Here is a 19370-nt window from a genome sequence, read left to right as displayed (position 1 = left end):
TGTGTGATTTTAACTTATCTGTGAAGCATGATGGAGGGAGCATGGAGGCCAAATAGCAAAACTGTATTAAGGTTTTAAGGCATTTTAAAGGGTGATTGAATTGCTTTAAAATCTAAATACTGACCACTTGTATAGAATGTCTAATATAATGATTTATTTCTGCCTAAATACCGGTCGTTCAGGTAAAGGGGGTCACTAACTTTACAAAGGTCAGTGATTTATACGCTATAGATGAAAAAAATACCACTCAATAGCAGCAAATGTGAAAATACAACATACCAGCGCCGAGATTCTGAACTCCTCGCTTCGAAACTTGGTGGGTTGGGCGCCATCTAGCGGGCATAATTGGCAGTGCCTGTAGCAGACACATTTCTGCTAAGGTGGGATGACCGGTCTCTGCGGGTGGGGTCTGATCGGCAGATAGAGAGGTGTCTGTGCAGAGGGCTGCACGCAAGTCGGAGGGGACGCGAGCAGCAATTTACCCACCTCAACTGCAATCAGGGATCCACAGCACTCTCACTCTCTCACTTATCCAGTCAGGGTCGCAGGGGGGTGCTGGAGCCTATCCCAGCTTTTCAATGGGCGCAAGGCACACAGCAACACCCTGGACGGGGCGCAAATCCATCGCAGGGCAGACACACACACACACACACACCAATTCACCTATAGGGCAATTCAGTGTCTCCAGTTAACCTGACTGCGTGTTTTTGGACTGCGGGAGGACACCGGAGCTCCCGGAGGAAACCCACACAGACACGGGGAGGGATCCACAGCAGCGGAAGACAAATGGGAGAAAATGCATAAATAAAATAGAGAAAAAAATAATAATAACAATAAACAACATTCTAGAAATGATAAATTATAATAGTTTTATTTTATTATGATTTAATTTGTAATAAAAAAAAAAAAACACTCATCCAGTACTAGTCAAAAAAAAAGATTTGCATTTGTGCTCCTTAAATCACTCGCCAATCACGGTACTGGAAGTTGGTGCCACGCCGAGACGTGTATTGCAGAGACCAGTGTTTGATTGTACGTGTATCCCGATGCCAGTCGTGCCAGGACGAATTTGAAAAAGACGCCCCGCCGAGGCCGCTCAAAAGACCGAAATACTTTGTGAAGAAAATAACAGTTAGTCGCTCGAGCTTCACCCGGCCTGGGAAACGCCTCGGTTTACTGCGCCGCGGATGCTAAAGTGCCGCTGGAAATTGCATGTTCGGATTTGAAGCCACAGCTGCCTTTTGATGGGCTTCGTTCACACTGCGGGATTAAGTAGGTTTCTCTGCTGGATTGATTTCCGGTTCAACACAAATGGATGGAAGAAGAACTCGACACCGGGGAGCATATACATCTGCTTAGTATTTGTCCAAAAGTGTTTGGACACCTGACCGTGAGCTCGTTGGACGTCCCGTTTCAAGAACAAATGCTATTAAAGAAGTGAGCTCTGATCTTTTATCACTATGGCAGCATTTGATGTTGGTCAAGAAAGCCTCAGTTGGTATTCCAGTTCATTTCAAAGCTGTTCAGTGGGGCTGAGGTCATGCAGGAAAAAGGAAAGGGCCTTCCCTAAACTGTTGCTGCAAAGTTGGAAGCATATAATTTCCTAAACACCTACTAACACCACCTATTAGCAATTACTGTGGCTGACACACGAGTGGGTAAACTGCACCAGCCCACTACAGCTACCCAGGGTTCAAATCCCCAGCTGTTCTGTGGGCCGGTCGGACAAGCATACAGGTGGATTGGTTACATCTGAGGCTGTCCAGGATGTGTTACTGCATTGTGTCCAGCGATTGATTCCAGGGAAATCTGGACCCACTACGACCCTGACCAGGACAAAGTGGTGGTAAGACATGAAAAGAAATTTTAAAAAGGCTAATTTAATAATTCGGTTGAATTTTTAAGCCGTAGATTTACCAGATACAGATCGGATTTGCAAACTATGTGTGACTGTCACAGATTGAGATAAAAATGCCACATATCTGTACCTGCAGTGTGAACGAAGCCCAGTTTAACAGATATAAAGATGCCCAGAAATGCCCAAAAAACATGTCGGGTAAAGAAAAATGAGCTTGGTGACTCGTCCAGCCCATCGTAGCCTGCGCAGCTGATTTAAAAAGCATGTCGATCGCAATTCTGCCTGCAAGTCCAGCTCATTCTAGCTTGTGTATTTAGGAACGACGCAATCCGCAGTTACAGCATGCTTAAAACGGCACTGTCTGACCAGACTGCGTAGATTTGATCAGTTTCGATTGCTACTTGGGCTCGCGCTGTTTGGGCACGCCGCGTTTCAGGCAGTCCTCGGTCACCCCCTGCGCTGCCAGCTCGGCCAGGACGTTGTCCAAGTAGTTGGGGTCGGGGTAACCGTGACCCGACACGTTGGACATCATCTCGGTCTTGTGGTGGATCTCGTTCCACACCACGGTGTCGGGCTCGCCTGTCGTGCTGGACGTGCCCACTGTGAAGATCAGCCGCCGCGTCCACGCCACCTTCAGTAGCTCCAGGACCTAAGGGCGGAGCGCAGACGATCAAAAACTGATACGAGCTGAAAGCCTTGACAGCAGTCTAATGCACTAGATCAGGGTTTTCCAAACTGATCTTTACTGCAACCCAGGCAACACAAATAATGCATCAATTTCAAAACACAAATTGATGAAATTGGTGGCAATCTGCTCCCACTGTGGTTTACAAGGTGTAACATAAAGCCTCCACAAGGGGGCGCTAGTGTACAATTTGTTTATTTAATTATTATTATTATTTTTCTCTGCAGGGTGATCCTGCACTAGCCCATCACTTAGATCTCGAGCTTTTGCTATCTGTGCTTTCAACCGGCCAGGTGCGTACACAGAAATGGCCGTGTCTGAATGAGGGAGCGGTCAAACGAGTGGGGCCAAGCATGTCTCTCTGTACACAATAAGGCTCCTAACGCGAACCCTATACTGGCAGGTGCTAAGAAGACCGGACACGAGGATTCACAATCGGGAATTGGGAATGACCAGACTGGGAGATAAAGGGGGAAAATCCAGAATGCAAAAGGAACTTAAAAAAGTGAACCAGCAGATATTGCAACATTACTTTAGAATAGAATTTGCCCACCTTTCTACCCTTCTCGTTATCAGGCAGGAAGCAGAGGCGAGGAAAGCCTCGACTGGTGTACGCCTGGCCAGGTTTCGGGTGCTCCGGGCCCTGAGGACAGAGAAAAGAAAATCCAAGGGCATCTGAGGAAGATGAGTACATTCCCTGTAGCTAGACTGACATGAAGAGGCAGCGGCACGCCGAGGTTTCAACGAGCCGGAACCAAAATAAAATACTAAACACATTTATGCAGAAGAGAATGAGGAATGCACGGCTGGATAACATAGTTTAATGTGGTACCTGTATCCCGGGTGGGACGTTGTAGATGATCTGGATGGTGCCGCAGTCCGAGTGGCCGGGGAGGGACAGGGGGACGCAGTAGATCTCCATCTTGCCTTTTGGTTGGGTGCCAGTCTTTTCTCCGTAGATTGTCTTGCATGAGGGGCACTGCAGGCTGCCATCCTGATACAACACAAACAGGAAGTTTGAATCGATGCTGATATTTCTGCTAATGAAAGTGTTCCGAATATACCGACTTGCATAGAAATAATAAATACATAAATGTATATAGCCCACTAGCGCTGGGATCCAGGGTTTGAATCCCCAGCGGTGCTTTAAACGGACACGATTGGCTGTGTCTGAGGGGGAGTTCGAGTCCTGCCCGGAGTGTGTGGCCAAGAGCATGACCCACCACAACCCTGACCAGGATGCAGTCTCATACGAAATGGATTTCTGTTCATCTCCCCCCCCCCCCGAGAACTCCCAAGATACTCCCGAGAAGAGGGCATGTCTAAATACTCAGATCCCTTAAAATGCTGCCTACTGAGGCGCCCTAATTCCCCCTAATTGAGGGAGCGTCTGATGCTTCCTAAAAGGCGAGGGCGATCCCAGCATTCAGTGCGGCACGACTTTTCTCACAGAAAATGACAAACATGCCGGACGAATGTGGAGCAACTAACAGAGTTCTGTCATTCAGGTGTCATTTATTCGGGCTCGTCAGGGACAGTTTAACCGTTCTCGATACACGGAGGGTGACGTAAGCTGGCATGCTAGCGGGTTGTGGCGCCTCGGCACATTGGTTTGAATGGCCTGAGGCTAACCGTGTTAGCTTAGTGAGTGAAAACTGCAGTGAGAACGAAGTACAGCATCTAAATTCTAAATACCCAAGTAGGCAGCAGGCAGCTCACTAGGGTATAAGATAAGGGTTTTGAACTGGTACCTTGTTTCCGTTGTTGTACATGGCCAGCATGCAGAGCATGTGCAGGGTGTGGCCGCACTTGGTAAACTTCCCCACCATGTTGGGCTTCAGGGACCGGCCGCCGTCTTCAGGGTTGTCGTAACCGGAGAGGCAAGACAGGCGCTCCATGCAGATCATACAGTCCTGAACGAGCAGCCACGGTCAATAAATCAGAGCAAGAACAAACAGATGCACGTCAATAAGGAATAAATCAACTGCTATTCATAGGACAACAGCTGAATCAGAGATACGACTTGTACACACGTTTATTAATAGTTAATTAATACAGTAGCGAAGGGATATTTTTCTTTATTGTACCTCGTCAGGAATAGTAGACACTTCCTCCATGTATCTCTTAATGACTTCCTCTGGTTTCTGGCCAGCTGGGGACACAATGGAAACATTTGCACACATCACCTGTTGTACCTTAATCGCTTCATTCAAGCACAAACATTTAGCTCCACTAAGATGCTGAACAGGAATACTTCTGCCTTTAAAATAAAGCCGCCTTGCACTGCTGCACATATGTAAAGAGCATACGGGTGTCCTTATATGACACTGGAGCTTTTCCATCCAGCCGTCCATCGGTTTTCCCAATAAGAGCATGTCAAAAGATGTAGGCGTCTGTATTATGCAGGGGTTGAACTCAACTCACAAGTATGAGCATAAGTCTAGCAGCATAAACTGCATATAATCTATTTATGTATTTATCTGATTATTTTAATATGTTTTACACTTGGGTTACATTCATGACAGAACAGTTCATCACTGGTTGCACAAGATTTATCTCCAATTCACCTGACAGCATGTCTGGCTGTGGGAGGAAACCCAGAGGGGACCCACGCAGATACGGGGAGAACATGCAAACCCCACACAGAAAGGACCCGGATCTCCCCACGTGGGGATCGAACCCAGGACCTTCTTGCTGTGAGGCGACAGCGCTACCCACCGGGCCACGGTGCTGTTCTAACTGTATATGAAGTATACAAGGCAGCATAAAGTAATTCATTGTAGTGTCTGCAACAACACAGTAACTAGTGCAGTAACACTACTGGTGGGTTTTCAGTTCTTTTCTCTACTGTGGACTGAAGAGTAAATAATAATGGTACTTTTTAAAGCTTGGGCATTCTACTATTATGCCTGGCTATTTAAGAGCAGAAAAGCAGGGCTACTGACTTTGGAGCTGTATCCTCCTCACAAGCTGTGTTTCTAACTGTATAATATCATACTATAACAGAATAACCTTGATTACTAACAGACTGGTTGACTAAAGTATTATTTAGCACTTCGAATTAGATTACTTCCCAAGGCTGCGTAGACAAGGACATATTCGGCATCTGGTTCAGAGGGAGGGACGGTGGGTTGGGAATTCCCTCACACAGGGCTTACTGTCGGGGCTCAGGCTTGAGTTGGGGAGGTACACGGAGGGTTGTCTAACCTCCATGCAAGAATCAGAATTGTTGGAGGAAGGGGCGCACATCAGAGCTGACATCTCGAACTTGTCGGTTCGAATCTCAGCTCTGCTACCGGCAGGCTGGGCGCCTACACAAACGACGATTAGCTTGTTGTTCAAGGGAGGGCGTCAGCGTGGATCGATGCAATTACGACCTGTGCTGGCTGATCGATGGTGCCTGCACAGAGACGAGGGACGATGGGATCAGGGTGTGTCTGTCCGTGCACAAAGCTGATGCACATACGTACTTGCACATGTGTCAGAGGGGGCGTGTGTTAGTCACGGCTCTCCTCAGTCAGAGTGGAGGTCAGCATCAGTAGAGAGGAAGTGTAATGCAATCAAGGTATTGGATACGACTGGACTGGGAGGAAAATTGAGGGGAAAATGCCAAAAAAATAAAGAAATAAACTGTTTTAGCCAGGGTGGGGGGTTGTGTTTGACGCAGAGGTTGTGATTGCAATCGAAAAATTGAAACCAGAGGAGAAAAAGGAAACCAGCATCTCGTAAACACGTCGTCTGGATGCTGAGAAAGTCCTTGTGAACGTGGCCTACATGTATTGTTACGTTTATGAGATTATTCTGTACGTGTAAACTTACCAACTGTTATTAAACACAGTGTGAATCAAAAACAAAAAGTACACAGAAAGGAAAAACTGTGCCAACGTTAAACAGTAAGCAGCTCAGGATGCCATACTCTCGGAAAGCGCCTCGCTGCCAAACATTCGCTTAAAGAAATTGTGATTGAATGTGCTGAAGAATCATCGTGTCGCACTTTCGGAGAGTAATAGGATCTTGATATGCAATATGTGCTGATTTAGGTCTCCTGAGATCCCAGTGCGTTTTAACGACACAAGAGCTGGGCACACGCTGGGCACAGTCAGCATCCGGTGACGAAACAACGCGGACGTTAAATTGCGTTTTTGGTTAGCTGATATTAGGAATAAGCGTCTGACTGTATGACCTTAGAACGCCAAGCGGTGAGTCGGTTTAGGTTGTGTGACTGGTAGAGGAGATTTTTCACAGATTAGGAGCGTCTCATGCAAACAATGAGGACAGACAGACAGACAGACAGACAAACGTGATGTACTGATGTAATGACTCAACCAGAGCGGCGATGCAGGACAACAAAACAAACACGTGAGAAGTTTCCCGAAAGTACAAAATGACTCCATACTTTCGAGCAAAATTGCAACTCTGCGTGGAAATGAAGCAGCATTCAGAGCAAAGCGAGAACACAAGGGGGCGGGCAGCGGGAAAGGGCGGGCAGCTGGCGTGAGGTTTGGATTCAGGGTTTTGGCGAGGCTGAACTACCTGTCCTGTGCTGTCTCTTTGCCCTCTTAACGGAGCCGGCCTGGGCTTGGCTGGGCTTGCTGGGGGGCCCGGTGATGAAGCGAACTCCCAGTCCTGCTGCTGACATCAAAATGGAAGCCATGCCTGGATAGTAGCCGGCCCCGAGGGCCAGGTGGAGAACATGCGGGGAGGGGAGGGGAGGAAAGGGGAAAGGAAGGGTGGGGAGGGGAGAGGAAGAATGATGAGCCAAAAGTGGAGCAAGCCAACCACAAGTGTGTAGGGCGGGTGGTGGTTGCATGCTGTGATGATGGTGTGGCTCGGAGCTTCTCTGAAGGGGGCCGCCGCGTCCCTCCACGTTAAGGAAGTCTGACGGCGAGCGTCGTTCATCTGATTAAAGAGTTACGGTGTCTGAGAGGTCCGAACCCTTCCTGCGCACCACGGAGGGCAACAACAAACAGAGATTTGTCTTTCTGCACTTCTTCCTTCCTAGTGGATAATAATAGCGGCTCTGAAACATCCTCAGCATCCTGTCAACTCCAGATTTAAACTACTGAGTCTAGGAGGTTAAAATAGGTCTGCAGACATGAGACGTACACTATAGACGTACACTGATTTATTACACCTGTTAGCAATCGTTATGACTGGAATATGAATTCAATCATTAGAAAGGGTGTCCCAATACTTTTGTCCATAAGAGAATCCAGAGCAAACATGATCTGATACCAGCTGCACTAATGTGAGTCTAAGACCCCTGAATAGTGAAGCTTTTATGTACACTGATCAACCATAACATTAAAACCACCTCCTTGTTTCCATTTTATCAGCTCCGCTTACCATATAGAAGCACTTTGTAGTTCTACAATTACTGACTGTAGTCCATCTGTTTCTCTGCATGCTTTGTTAGCCCCCTTTCATGCTGTTCTTCAATGGTCAGGACCCCCTCAGGACCACTACAGAGCAGGTATTATTTAGGTGGTGGATCATTCTCAGTACTGCAGTGACACTGACATGGTGGTGGTGTGTTAGTGTGTGTTGTGCTGGTACGAGTGGATCAGACAGTTTTTAAACACCGCACTGTCACTGCTGGACTGAGAATAGTCCACCAACCAAAAACATCCACCCAACAGCGCCCCGTGGGCAGACCACTGATGAAGGTCTAGAAGATGACCGACTCAAACAGCAGCAGTAGATGAGCGATCGTCTCTGACTTTACATCTACGAGGTGGACCGACTAGGTAGGAGTGTCTAATAGAGTGGACAGTGAGTGGACACGGTGTTTAAAAACCAGCACAACACACACTAACACACCAGCACCATGTCAGTGTCACTGCAGTGCTGAGAACGATCCACCACCTAAATAATACCTCAGCCCCGGTTCTGGACCGCTTTGCTTGGGGGGCAGTAAAACCCAGGTGCGTCGTAGTGGGGGGGCAAAGTGGGATAGAGTCACCAGGGCCCCAAATCGGGGGAGGGCCCTAGAGGGCACAATGAGAAAAGAAACGTAGAAATAGAGCACCCGATGTGGATCGGCAGTCCGGCATCCGAGCGCAGGTTCACTAAGGGGAGGGGGGCGTGGCGGAGGAATACGGGACCGAGCGCAGGTTCACCAAGAGCGACCGCGGTTCGAAGGGGGCCCACGGTCGCTTCTTGTGCATAAGGCCCAGAATTTGGTGCTACGCCCCTGCTTGGGGGGGGGGGGGGCAAAGACACAATTTGGGGGGGCAATGCCCCCCTCAGCCCCCCCCCAGCGCCGGCCCTGTAATACCTGCTCTGTGGTGGTCCTGAACATTGAAGAACAGCATGAAAGGGGGTAACAAAGATTGCAGAGAAACAGATGGACTACAGTCAGTAATTGTAGAACTACAAAGTGCTCCTATATGGTAAGTGGAGCTGATAAAATGGACAGTGAGTGTAGAAACAAGGAGGTGGTTTTAATGTTATGGCTGATCGGTATACGTCCCAATATATTTTCCACCATACGTCTATATTAAATAGTAAAGTCTGAATAATATAAAACAAACTCGGTCTTCATACATCTATAATTTATACGTCTGCCTCACGTACTAGCTCGTAGGTGTGGAGACCGGATTCAAGTCTCAGTCTTCTTGCTCTGCAGTCGTATGGAAAGCCAACAAGACAAGAGCACAGTCTATTCCTCATCTATGACCAACAAGGTTCCGATCTGCTCATGCTAAGCCTAAATAAGCACCAAAACTTGAGAACAACCAGAGTCTCAACTCTCTCTCTCTCTCTCTCTCTCTCTCTCTCTCTCTCTCTCTCTGAATGTCTGGAGCAAATTCATGACAGAAAATACTCGTCAGACAATCCTGGCCTTTTATCTACTCACCGACTGACTGACACTCACAAGAAACCTTTGAACTGTTGCACTTTGATACGTCTGTACGCGACGGCTCACGAGTGTAAGTGTGGGATAGAGGAACTGAACAAGGACACATGAAGGAGCTGTTTTGAAGATGTGCGTGTAACGGTACCTGCCAGGGCGGCACTCACGCTGCTGGAGCCGTTCAGCTGCAGGGGAATAGCTGTGACGCTGTGGGAACACGAAGACGAAAACAAAATCAAACATCATTTAGAAATAATATTTTCTCTGCCATGATGATGCAATTTGCATTTTTTCGTGTCAAGTTTTGCATAAACTGTAAGCTTGGATATATCCAACTCCCTTATGCACTCACTCGCACGACCCCTGCCACGCGTCTTTTGGCCAAGGAGAGTTGCAGGTGGCACACACTCTTTAACAAAGAGCTTTAACAAGTTCCAGATCTGTTAATGCCTCAACCGGACAGTAGATGTCACTGCCGCAGCAACAAGTCGACATTCCGTTCTAAATCCTTGGCTCCCGCCTTTACAGCTTTAACAGCCTCCACTCTTCTGGCAAGATTCAGCCCAGAGAGCATTTGTGCACTCGGGTGGCACAGCAATCCATTACCCACCACCAAGCTGGTCATGCACTCAAGACGACTCCCTATTGGCCTTCCCTCTTACGGACACGGCCCATAGTGTCTGTAGGGGAGACCTGCACTTGTCCATTCGACTGCTGCTCCACCCAAATCCATGAGTATCTCGTGGAATGTCCAAGACTAGAGCAGAATTTCATTGAACTTGCTGTTCTACCATCGCTTTATCCCGGTCAGGGACGCGGCAGGTGTTGGTTCACCTGAATAAATGTGCGGTAACACACCTTGGCACCTGATAAAGAAATAGCCAATCACGACTGTACGTAGATGCCCGGCTGATGGCAACACTGGGGATTCGACCCTGGATCTCAGTGGTATCTTGGCATAATTTAACACTGCGCCATCCTAGCGCCCTGCTAGTGAATTATTGATAGTTTATAATTAATAGTGCCACTGTTTTGATCTTCCCTACTTCAAGTTGGTAACAAGATACGTCTTGTTTATACACTGAAGGAAAAGCATTCTGTCTGCAGACACATAATGCAGTCTTGCTCTGCTTCTGTTGGTCTCTATTGGCCAAGCGTGACTTCCTACTTCTAACTGAATAATGACACTGTGGTCTAAAATAACCATCGCTAAAAACAGGTTCTTCCTGGTCGTCAGCTCAACCAAGCTAACGAAAGGCAAAAAAAGCATTGCGGTGTGAATCTGTGATGTTCATTTCTCGCTCTACATTAAGGCTGCGACCCTGAATTCCCCCACGCTTCCTGAGCCGGGCCTCCGTTCAGACCTCAATCGGAACTAAAAGGAGAACGTCCTTCACTCACGGCTGACGCGGTATCATACGTAACTGCAGAACAGAAACCAAGATGATGTTTTCATGACCCGGTAACAGAGTGTGTTGACTTGATGTGGATTTTCAATTATGGCTCGGTCATTTCTATATTTCATTCGGACATTGATCTCGAAGCGCCAATGTTTAACTCCCTACGCAGCACGACCTCATTTACGGGATGTAATAAAAATGTAATAAAGTGTAAAGAGTTTTGCTGCCCACTGGAGCAGAGTAAGCAAATCTGAGGCTCAGCTCCTGTACCTTGACAGAGCCACATAACAAAGAGGAGAAATTCAGCAAACTGAGTGTTATTTGATTTTTAGAGGGGAATGTGGAGTCAGATTGAAGCTGAATAATGTGTAGAATGATATTCAATATAAATGACTTACATTCATCGCTTGATGTCTGTATAAATGTAGTCTTACAACTAGGGATGTAACGATGCACCACAAGACAGTTAAAAATCAGTTTACATGTATAAAGAATCGATATTCACTTTAAACAGCAGAGGGCGCTGGCGCTATTCACCTTGCCCGGTTGACGTCACTACAGGGTTGCCAGGTTCGGAATTTATTCATGTGAGGATATTTTCTTTATTTGTATTGTTCATTTATTAAAAAATAAATTTTTAAAAATTCGGGAAACAATCGTATCATGAATCGCATCGCATCATGAGTGCAACTACAGTTTTTTGTTGAAATGTGTATATACTTTAGCCCCTTTGTATATAGATATACAGTATATACTGTGTCGAATTTAACTACAGGAGAATGCATATTTATTTACAGGTTTTACATTACATATGTACACATTTATTTAAGTTGTTCATTTTACTGTTGATCATACGTGCATGTTTAGCACTTTTGTGGACCTTAGTGATGTGTTTTTGTATGTTTTCGCACCCCATGGGAACAAAAACCCTTGCTATTTCGGACAATCGCATTTTACGGACCACTGCTTCCCCCTTTTAGTCTCTTAAATCGAGGTTCCTCTGTATTTAGATGTAATATATAATTATGTATGACGTAGCGATCTGCAAAAAAGGTCAGCACTCTCACCTTAATCCGTTTGCGTTCGTAGAGAATGAATGCGACGGCCCTGGAGGCTGACCCATAGACGAAGCTGCCGGGCTCCATGGGCCTCCCAACGCCATGTGCCCTACAGACAGCGGCCTTCTGGGATACGGCGAGTACGACGGTCCGGCCCCACCCGAGAAAGAGTTGCGGGACCGGCCGGGCATGGGACCGTGGTTTAAGCACTGATGGCACATGCACGCAGCGCCTGAATGGATGACGGAGCCGGAGGCTGAACCCGCGTTCGAGCCAGACGCAGAGGGGTAGCCGACGCCGGACTGCCTGCGCACGCGGCGCCTGTAGCCCGATTTCTTGTTGATCTGCTCGAGCGTTAGGAGCTCTATGACGTAGTTGTGGCCCTGCGGAGCCAGGTCCACCGAGGCTTGGCGGGTTTGGTAGCTGTGCTCCAGGAGGAGGGAGGTGTGCATCTCGTAGGCCGTCCAGCCTCCTTCGTCGTTGGCCCATTCCCAGAGCACACCGCTGCTCAGGGCGGAGGACTGTGGGTACAGGCTGCGCCGTACAGAGCGCATCTTACCTGTGAGATGAGAAAGAAAACGTTTTAAACCAATAATGCCGCCAAGGAAAAATAACCACAAGCAATTCGTAATATTCTTATAACCTGATGTATTTTGTATTATACATTTTGACAATGTATTCAATAACTACAATCAAATACACTGATATAGTTCTTGGTTTTATAGATTTTGTGTAATGTTTGTTTACTTGCGCCGTAAGATACACATGCACCACTTTTGTAATCTCTCTTTACCTCTATTTAACAATACAAGGTAGAAATTTTATTTTTTCATCATTTACAACATGCTCGAAGGATCTAAAACATTTGGGTGGACACGGTACTAATAACAACCCTTAAACAAACAGGCTATACAATACTACTATACACTTAGACCATACAGTCTGCTAAAGCCTATTTCCTGCTATTATTTTCCCTATGGCCATCCTGTTCGGTCTGCAGGGTGCTGGTGTCACAGGTCTTCAGGAAACCAAACTGCAGCTGTGGCGACCACATTAAAGAGAGCTGGCAGCAGCATATCTCGCCCCACAGACAGCATTTATCTATATGATGCCACGGAAAAGGTCAACTGTCAAACAGAAACTTTCCACAAGCTGGGCCTGTCCGTGTTGGCACGAGGCTGTACTGGATTCCAGGGTACAATACGTATTTATGAGAATTTTTTTAGTATTAAGTCCTACCAGACTGGATTGACTGTTTTATGAGTCGTCACAATGGCTTTGTTCACGCTGCAAGATTCAGTGCTCGGCTCATTAAATCTGTTCATATTACTGTATGTATTAATGTACTCTGTGTCCATCACTAGTCTAAACCGATTGTGCCCTTGAACCAACTTCCACCAGAGCTTCAGCAAGGACAAAACACGTCCTTGGTTCAAGGCCCCGAGATGGAGTGGCATCCTGTCCGGGGTGTGTTACTGCATTGCAGCCAGCGATTCCATGGAAGCCAAACCCTCGAAGTGTTGGCTTTATATTTACCATGTTATTACTACACAAATTGTTCATTTTCTATTTATAGAGCAAGTAGGTAAATAACACCCTCCATTATTCTGATAAGGCTCTCCATTGAATTTTGGACTGTCTGTGGGAATTTGTGCTTATTCAGTCAAAGGGTATTTGGAAGGTCAGGCACCGATGTGGAACAAGAAGGCCTGTTACAATTTATATCCCAAAAGTATTAAAAGTGTATTAAAGTGCTCTCTTTTACACATCTTTTATACAATCTTAGGGCAGTGGTGGCTCAGTGGTCAAAGCACTTGACTAGTAAACAGAAGGTTGCTGGTTCAAGCCCCACCACCAAACTGCCACTGTTCTCCATAAGTGTACATCTCAATAATTAATAATTAGAAGCTAAATACATATTGTCAGATGGATCTACCTAGGGCAGTCGCAGCACAGTGGTTAAGGTACTGGACTGGAAATCGAAAGGTCACTGGTTCAAGTACTTGACTAGTAAACAGAAGGTTGCTGGTTCAAGCCCCTCCACAAAACTGCCACTGTTCTCCATAACTGTAATTCTCAATAATTAATAATTAGAAGCTAAATACATAGTGTCAGATGGATCTATCAATGGCAGATGCAGCATAGCGGTTAAGGTACTGGACTAGTGATCGAAAGGTCGCTGGTTCAAGCCCCACCACTGCCAGGTTGCTACTGTTGGGCCCTTAAGAAAGGCCCTTAACCCTCAATTGCTTAGACAGTATAATGTCACAGTACTGTAAGTCGCTTTGGATAAAGGCGTCTATTAAATGCTGAACACAAAATTTTAGGGCAGTGATGGCTTACTGGTTAAAGTACTTGACTAGTTAACAGAAGGTTGCTGGTTCAAGTCCCACCATCAAACTGCCACTGTTTTCCAAAAGTGTAAATCTCAACAATTAATAATTAGAAGCTAAATACATATTGTCAGATAGATCTATCAATGGCAGTTGCAGCACAGTGGTTAAGGTACTGGACTAGTGATCGAAAGGTTGCTGGTTCAAGTCCCACCACCAAACTGCCACTGTTTTCCATAAATGTAAATCTCAATAATTAGACTGATCTACCTAAGACAGTTGTAGCCTAGCGGTTAAGGTACTGGAAGATCTTACTCACCGCTGTCCTGTCGGAACTGTTTCAGGTTCGGTATATCGATGATGTAGGCTGACAGGCTGGGATCGGACTGACCCAGGGAGATGCTGCTGATGGCCGGACAGCCCGGCCGCTGCTGCTGCTGGAGACACTGCTCGATAAAACAACTCACCTGGCTGCTATAAGGCCGCCACAAACCCGAATAGTCCTGCCATTCCCAGACCATCACCATGGGCTGAGCCTGGCTGGCTGATCCGGAGGAGGACGCGGAGACAGACGGGCCACTTCTGGAGCCGTTTACACCCGAGGAGAAGCCTGGAGCGGTGGCCATGTTGCTAACGATAACTGGCTAGCTAGTTTCAGGGCGAGATACCCGTTTTAAAGCTAAACAGCCGTTAGCTGACGAGTTTCATTTGTTTGTTCGCCCGAGATTAAACCTAAGAAATAATTCAAAGTTAACAGTTTAGCTACATATTCACTGCACTGGCGTTAAGCTAACCGACCTGCATCTTTTGTCGCCTACCAGCTGATCGCAAAGCTAACAGGCTAACCTCCGAATGCTAGCTTTCCCCTCAGAAAACGAAACCGTCAACTGTGAAATTAAAACATGTCAAAATACAATAAAATTAACCAAAGTTGTGAGGAAAACACAACGTCTTAGACGATACTGTAAGCATTGCTGTGTCCTGTGCGCCACTTCTCTACTCGTCGCCTTCAGGGTTCCGCTAAACATCCAAAACAAACCCACACCGCTCAGCTATGTGATCCGAAACTAAAGAGTCGACTCTCTGGTTGTAGCAAACAAAAACCCAGAATCGACTCAATCTTAGGAGTCGATTTCACTCGAATTGACTCCGTAAAAAGGGTCGATAAACTGCGCTCATATGACCAGAAAAATCAAATAAATTAAAACATTTGCGCTTTTTGTGCAGTTTTCAAAAATATGACTACAGTTCATGCATGATACGTGAAGCTTTTCTCTAAAGCAAACTGATATGATACCAAAAGGAGTCAAAAGTCTAGGTTTTGAAATGTGAGAGTCGACTCCGTATCTATTTTTAAGGTTGATTCACCACAGTGAAATTGATTGAAATTGAGATAAACTCGAATTAATCCAAAAATATTACAAAACAATTATTTTGTCGTTTGTGTCTGGACAGCACAATTGCACAGCAGGTAGTGTTTGTGTGTACTTTATTAATATAAGTTTTTAATATATATTTTTAATATAATAAATTTATGCATCGATATAACAGGTATGTAATTACTGATTTACATCCTATTCATTCATCCTATTAAACAGATTCCTGCCTCTATATGTTACCCTATATGTTAATATATATTACTCTATATGTTAATATATATTACTCTATATGTTACTCTATATGTTAATATATATTACTCTATATGTTACCCTATATGTTAATATATATTACTCTATATGTTAATATATATTACTCTATATGTTACTCTATATGTTAATATATATTACTCTATATGTTACCCTATTACTCTGTTACCCTATATGTTAATATATATTACTCTATATGTTACTCTATATGATAATATATATTACTCTATATGTTACCCTATATGTTAATATATATTACTCTATATGTTACTCTATGTTAATATATATTACTCTATGTTACCCTATATGTTAATATACGTATATTACTCTATGTTAATATATATTACTCTATATGTTACTCTATGTTAATATATATTACTCTATATGTTAATATATATTACTCCATATGTTACTCTATATGTTAATATACATTACTCTATATGTTAATATATATTTTTAATATAATACATTTATGCATCGATATAACCGGTATGTAATTACTAATTTAAATCCTATTCATTCATCCTATTAAACAGATTCCTGCCTCTATATGTTACTCTATATGTTAATATATATTACTCTATATGTTATATATAGACAATATAAACACAGTAAAAACTACGTGGTATGAGTTAGCTGCTTGGTGGTGATACGCCGTGATGGTAACGTTGTGAGAAAGTGAAGCACCAGAAACAATAAACCAGACCGCTTTAAACAACTGAATTTATCTACAACCCTACTGCGAGCAGCTACTTAATAAAAATATATGTATTACAATAATACACTTAAAGGTCATGAAAATTCAGTATCGGCGATACTGGCCCTGTATTTACTTGGTATCAGATCAATACCAAATTTTGCAGTATCGCACACCACTACTTTTCAGGTGGCACATGACCTTCTGCGACCCTGATCGGAACGTGGCGGGTATTAAAAACAGTCGAACGAATGAATGCAATGTGTATGACAGCAGTAATAACTACACTCCAAAACAATGAACGCAAGGCATCACATTTTATTTGAAAGGCCTAAATGGCATTAAGGTACAGCGTATAAATATCAGTGATTCCAGAAACTGTCCATACTGTCCGTACAACATTATGTTGTTTTATCCTTTACATACAATACATTCATGTCTTCTCAAGGAGCTACAACATAATAATAACGATAAAAAAGATTTTCATTGGAATATAAGTTAGTGCTATTATGTTAAAATATTCCACCTTCAGATCGTGAACTCCTGCAGAAAAAATAAAAATACTAAATACTAAATAACAATAATACACCTCTCGGTGTACGTACAGTGTTTATGTTCTGGAGTTAGCAGTAATGTCGTTTAGCACTTGACATTTTATACTGAATTGTACATTCCCTGCATATACAAGTTCCATTCTTTTTATCTCAATAAATAAATAAATAATACAACATTTAGCTAAGCATAATAACCCAGCTCCTACATGAGGAATACGAACTATGTGTGTTCAGCACCAGCCGGGTTTATTTTAATCCTATGGATAACTGATAACAGCGTGGAAACAGAGTTATAATTGGCTGCGGTGAAATACAATGTATAATTTAGCGGTAATGATGTGGAATTACGGCAGCTCACCAGCACTCTTGAATTTCAATTCTTTCTGTGACTGATTTAACGGAACGTGCACATTTTTGTCCAAAACATTTTGATTAATTCAAATTTAGGTTCCTTTAGGTTTCCGAATATAACAAAACCTGCTGGGTCTATTACTTAAAGCAACAACTTGTGGTGTCAAAAAGTACTATAATGTCATTTACCTTTATAATTGTGATTAACTTTTCTGTACCCGTATACATAGGGATAGTATGACTATATGTACATAATAATATGTACAGTGTATCACAAAAGTGAGTACACCCCTCACATTTCTGCAGATATTTAAGTATATCTTTTCATGGGACAACACTGACAAAATGACACTTTGACACAATGAAAAGTAGTCTGTGTGCAGCTTATATAACAGTGTAAATTTATTCTTCCCTCAAAATAACTCAATATACAGCCATTAATGTCTAAACCATCGGCAACAAAAGTGAGTACACCCCTAAGAGACTACACCCCTAAATGTCCAAATTGAGCACTGCTTGTCATTTTCCCTCCAAAATGTCATGTGATTTGTTAGTGTTACTAGGTCTCAGGTGTGCATAGGGAGTAGGTGTGTTCAATTTAGTAGTACAGCTCTCACACTCTCTCATACTGGTCACTGAAAGTTCCAACATGGCACCTCATGGCAAAGAACTCTCTGAGGATCTTAAAAGACGAATTGTTGCGCTACATGAAGATGGCCAAGGCTACAAGAAGATTGCCAACACCCTGAAACTGAGCTGCAGCACAGTGGCCAAGATCATCCAGCATTTTAAAAGAGCAGGGTCCACTCAGAACAGACCTCGTGTTGGTCGTCCAAAGAAGCTGAGTGCACGTGCTCAGCGTCACATCCAGCTGCTGTCTTTGAAAGATAGGCGCAGGAGTGCTGTCAGCATTGCTGCAGAGATTGAAAAGGTGGGGGGTCAGCCTGTCAGTGCTCAGACCATACGCCGCACACTACATCAAATTGGTCTGCATGGCTGTCACCCCAGAAGGAAGCCTCTTCTGAAGTCTCTACACAAGAAAGCCCGCAAACAGTTTGCTGAAGACATGTCAACAAAGGACATGGATTACTGGAACCATGTCCTATGGTCTGATGAGACCAAGATTAATTTGTTTGGTTCAGATGGTCTCAAGCATGTGTGGCGGCAATCAGGTGAGGAGTACAAAGATAAGTGTGTCATGCCTACAGTCAAGCATGGTGGTGGGAATGCCATGGTCTGGGGCTGCATGAGTGCAGCAGGTGTTGGGGAGTTACATTTCATTGAGGGACACATGAACTCCAATATGTACTGTGAAATACTGAGCAGAGCATGATCCCCTCCCTCCGGAAACTGGGTCGCAGGGCAGTGTTCCAGCATGATAATGACCCCAAACACACCTCTAAGACGACCACTGCTTTATTGAAGAGGCTGAGGGTAAAGGTGATGGACTGGCCAAGCATGTTTCCAGACCTAAACCCAATAGAACATCTTTGGGGCATCCTCAAGCGGAAGGTGGAGGAACGCAAAATCTCGAATATCCGCCGGCTCCGTGATGTCGTCATGGAGGAGTGGAAAAGCATTCCAGTGGCAACCTGTGAAGCTCTGGTAAACTCCATGCCCAGGAGAGTTAAGGCAGTTCTGGGAAATAATGGTGGCCACACAAAATATTGACACTTCAGGAACTTTCACTAAGGGGTGTACTCACTTTTGTTGCCGGTGGTTTAGACATTAATGGCTGTATATTGAGTTATTTTGAGGGAAGAATAAATTTACACTGTTATATAAGCTGCACACAGACTACTTTTCATTGTGTCAAAGTGTAATTTTGTCAGTGTTGTCCCATGAAAAGATATACTTAAATATCTGCAAAAATGTGAGGGGTGTACTCACTTTTGTGATACACTGTATATGACACTAGCACACTACTGCTGG

The 19370-nt window shown here is 44.5% G+C and overlaps 1 protein-coding gene across 2 annotated transcripts; it reads right to left on the bottom strand.

The window, feature by feature from the left end:
- Window positions 1-855: 855 nt before the first annotated feature.
- On the bottom strand, window positions 856-15239 carry dtx2 (deltex 2, E3 ubiquitin ligase). Of its 2 annotated transcripts, XM_062988554.1 has the most exons (9): window positions 14510-15239; window positions 11867-12416; window positions 9548-9606; window positions 7077-7199; window positions 4631-4695; window positions 4295-4456; window positions 3376-3537; window positions 3097-3186; window positions 856-2507 (listed from the first exon to the last, which is right to left on the bottom strand). In XM_062988554.1, the coding sequence occupies exons 1-9, from the start codon at window positions 14814-14816 to the stop codon at window positions 2256-2258; spliced, it is 1770 nt and encodes a 589-aa protein (XP_062844624.1). In that variant the 5' UTR covers window positions 14817-15239; the 3' UTR covers window positions 856-2255. The 2 variants fall into 2 exon arrangements, with proteins under 2 accessions (XP_062844624.1, XP_062844625.1); XM_062988555.1 differs by lacking the exon at window positions 7077-7199.
- Window positions 15240-19370: the final 4131 nt, after the last annotated feature.

This window comes from Trichomycterus rosablanca, chromosome 26 (assembly GCF_030014385.1).
Source record: "Trichomycterus rosablanca isolate fTriRos1 chromosome 26, fTriRos1.hap1, whole genome shotgun sequence".
Taxonomy (NCBI): domain Eukaryota; kingdom Metazoa; phylum Chordata; class Actinopteri; order Siluriformes; family Trichomycteridae; genus Trichomycterus; species Trichomycterus rosablanca.
The sequence above is the reverse complement of the archived record's forward strand: the minus strand, read 5'-3'. Positions and strand labels throughout refer to the sequence as shown.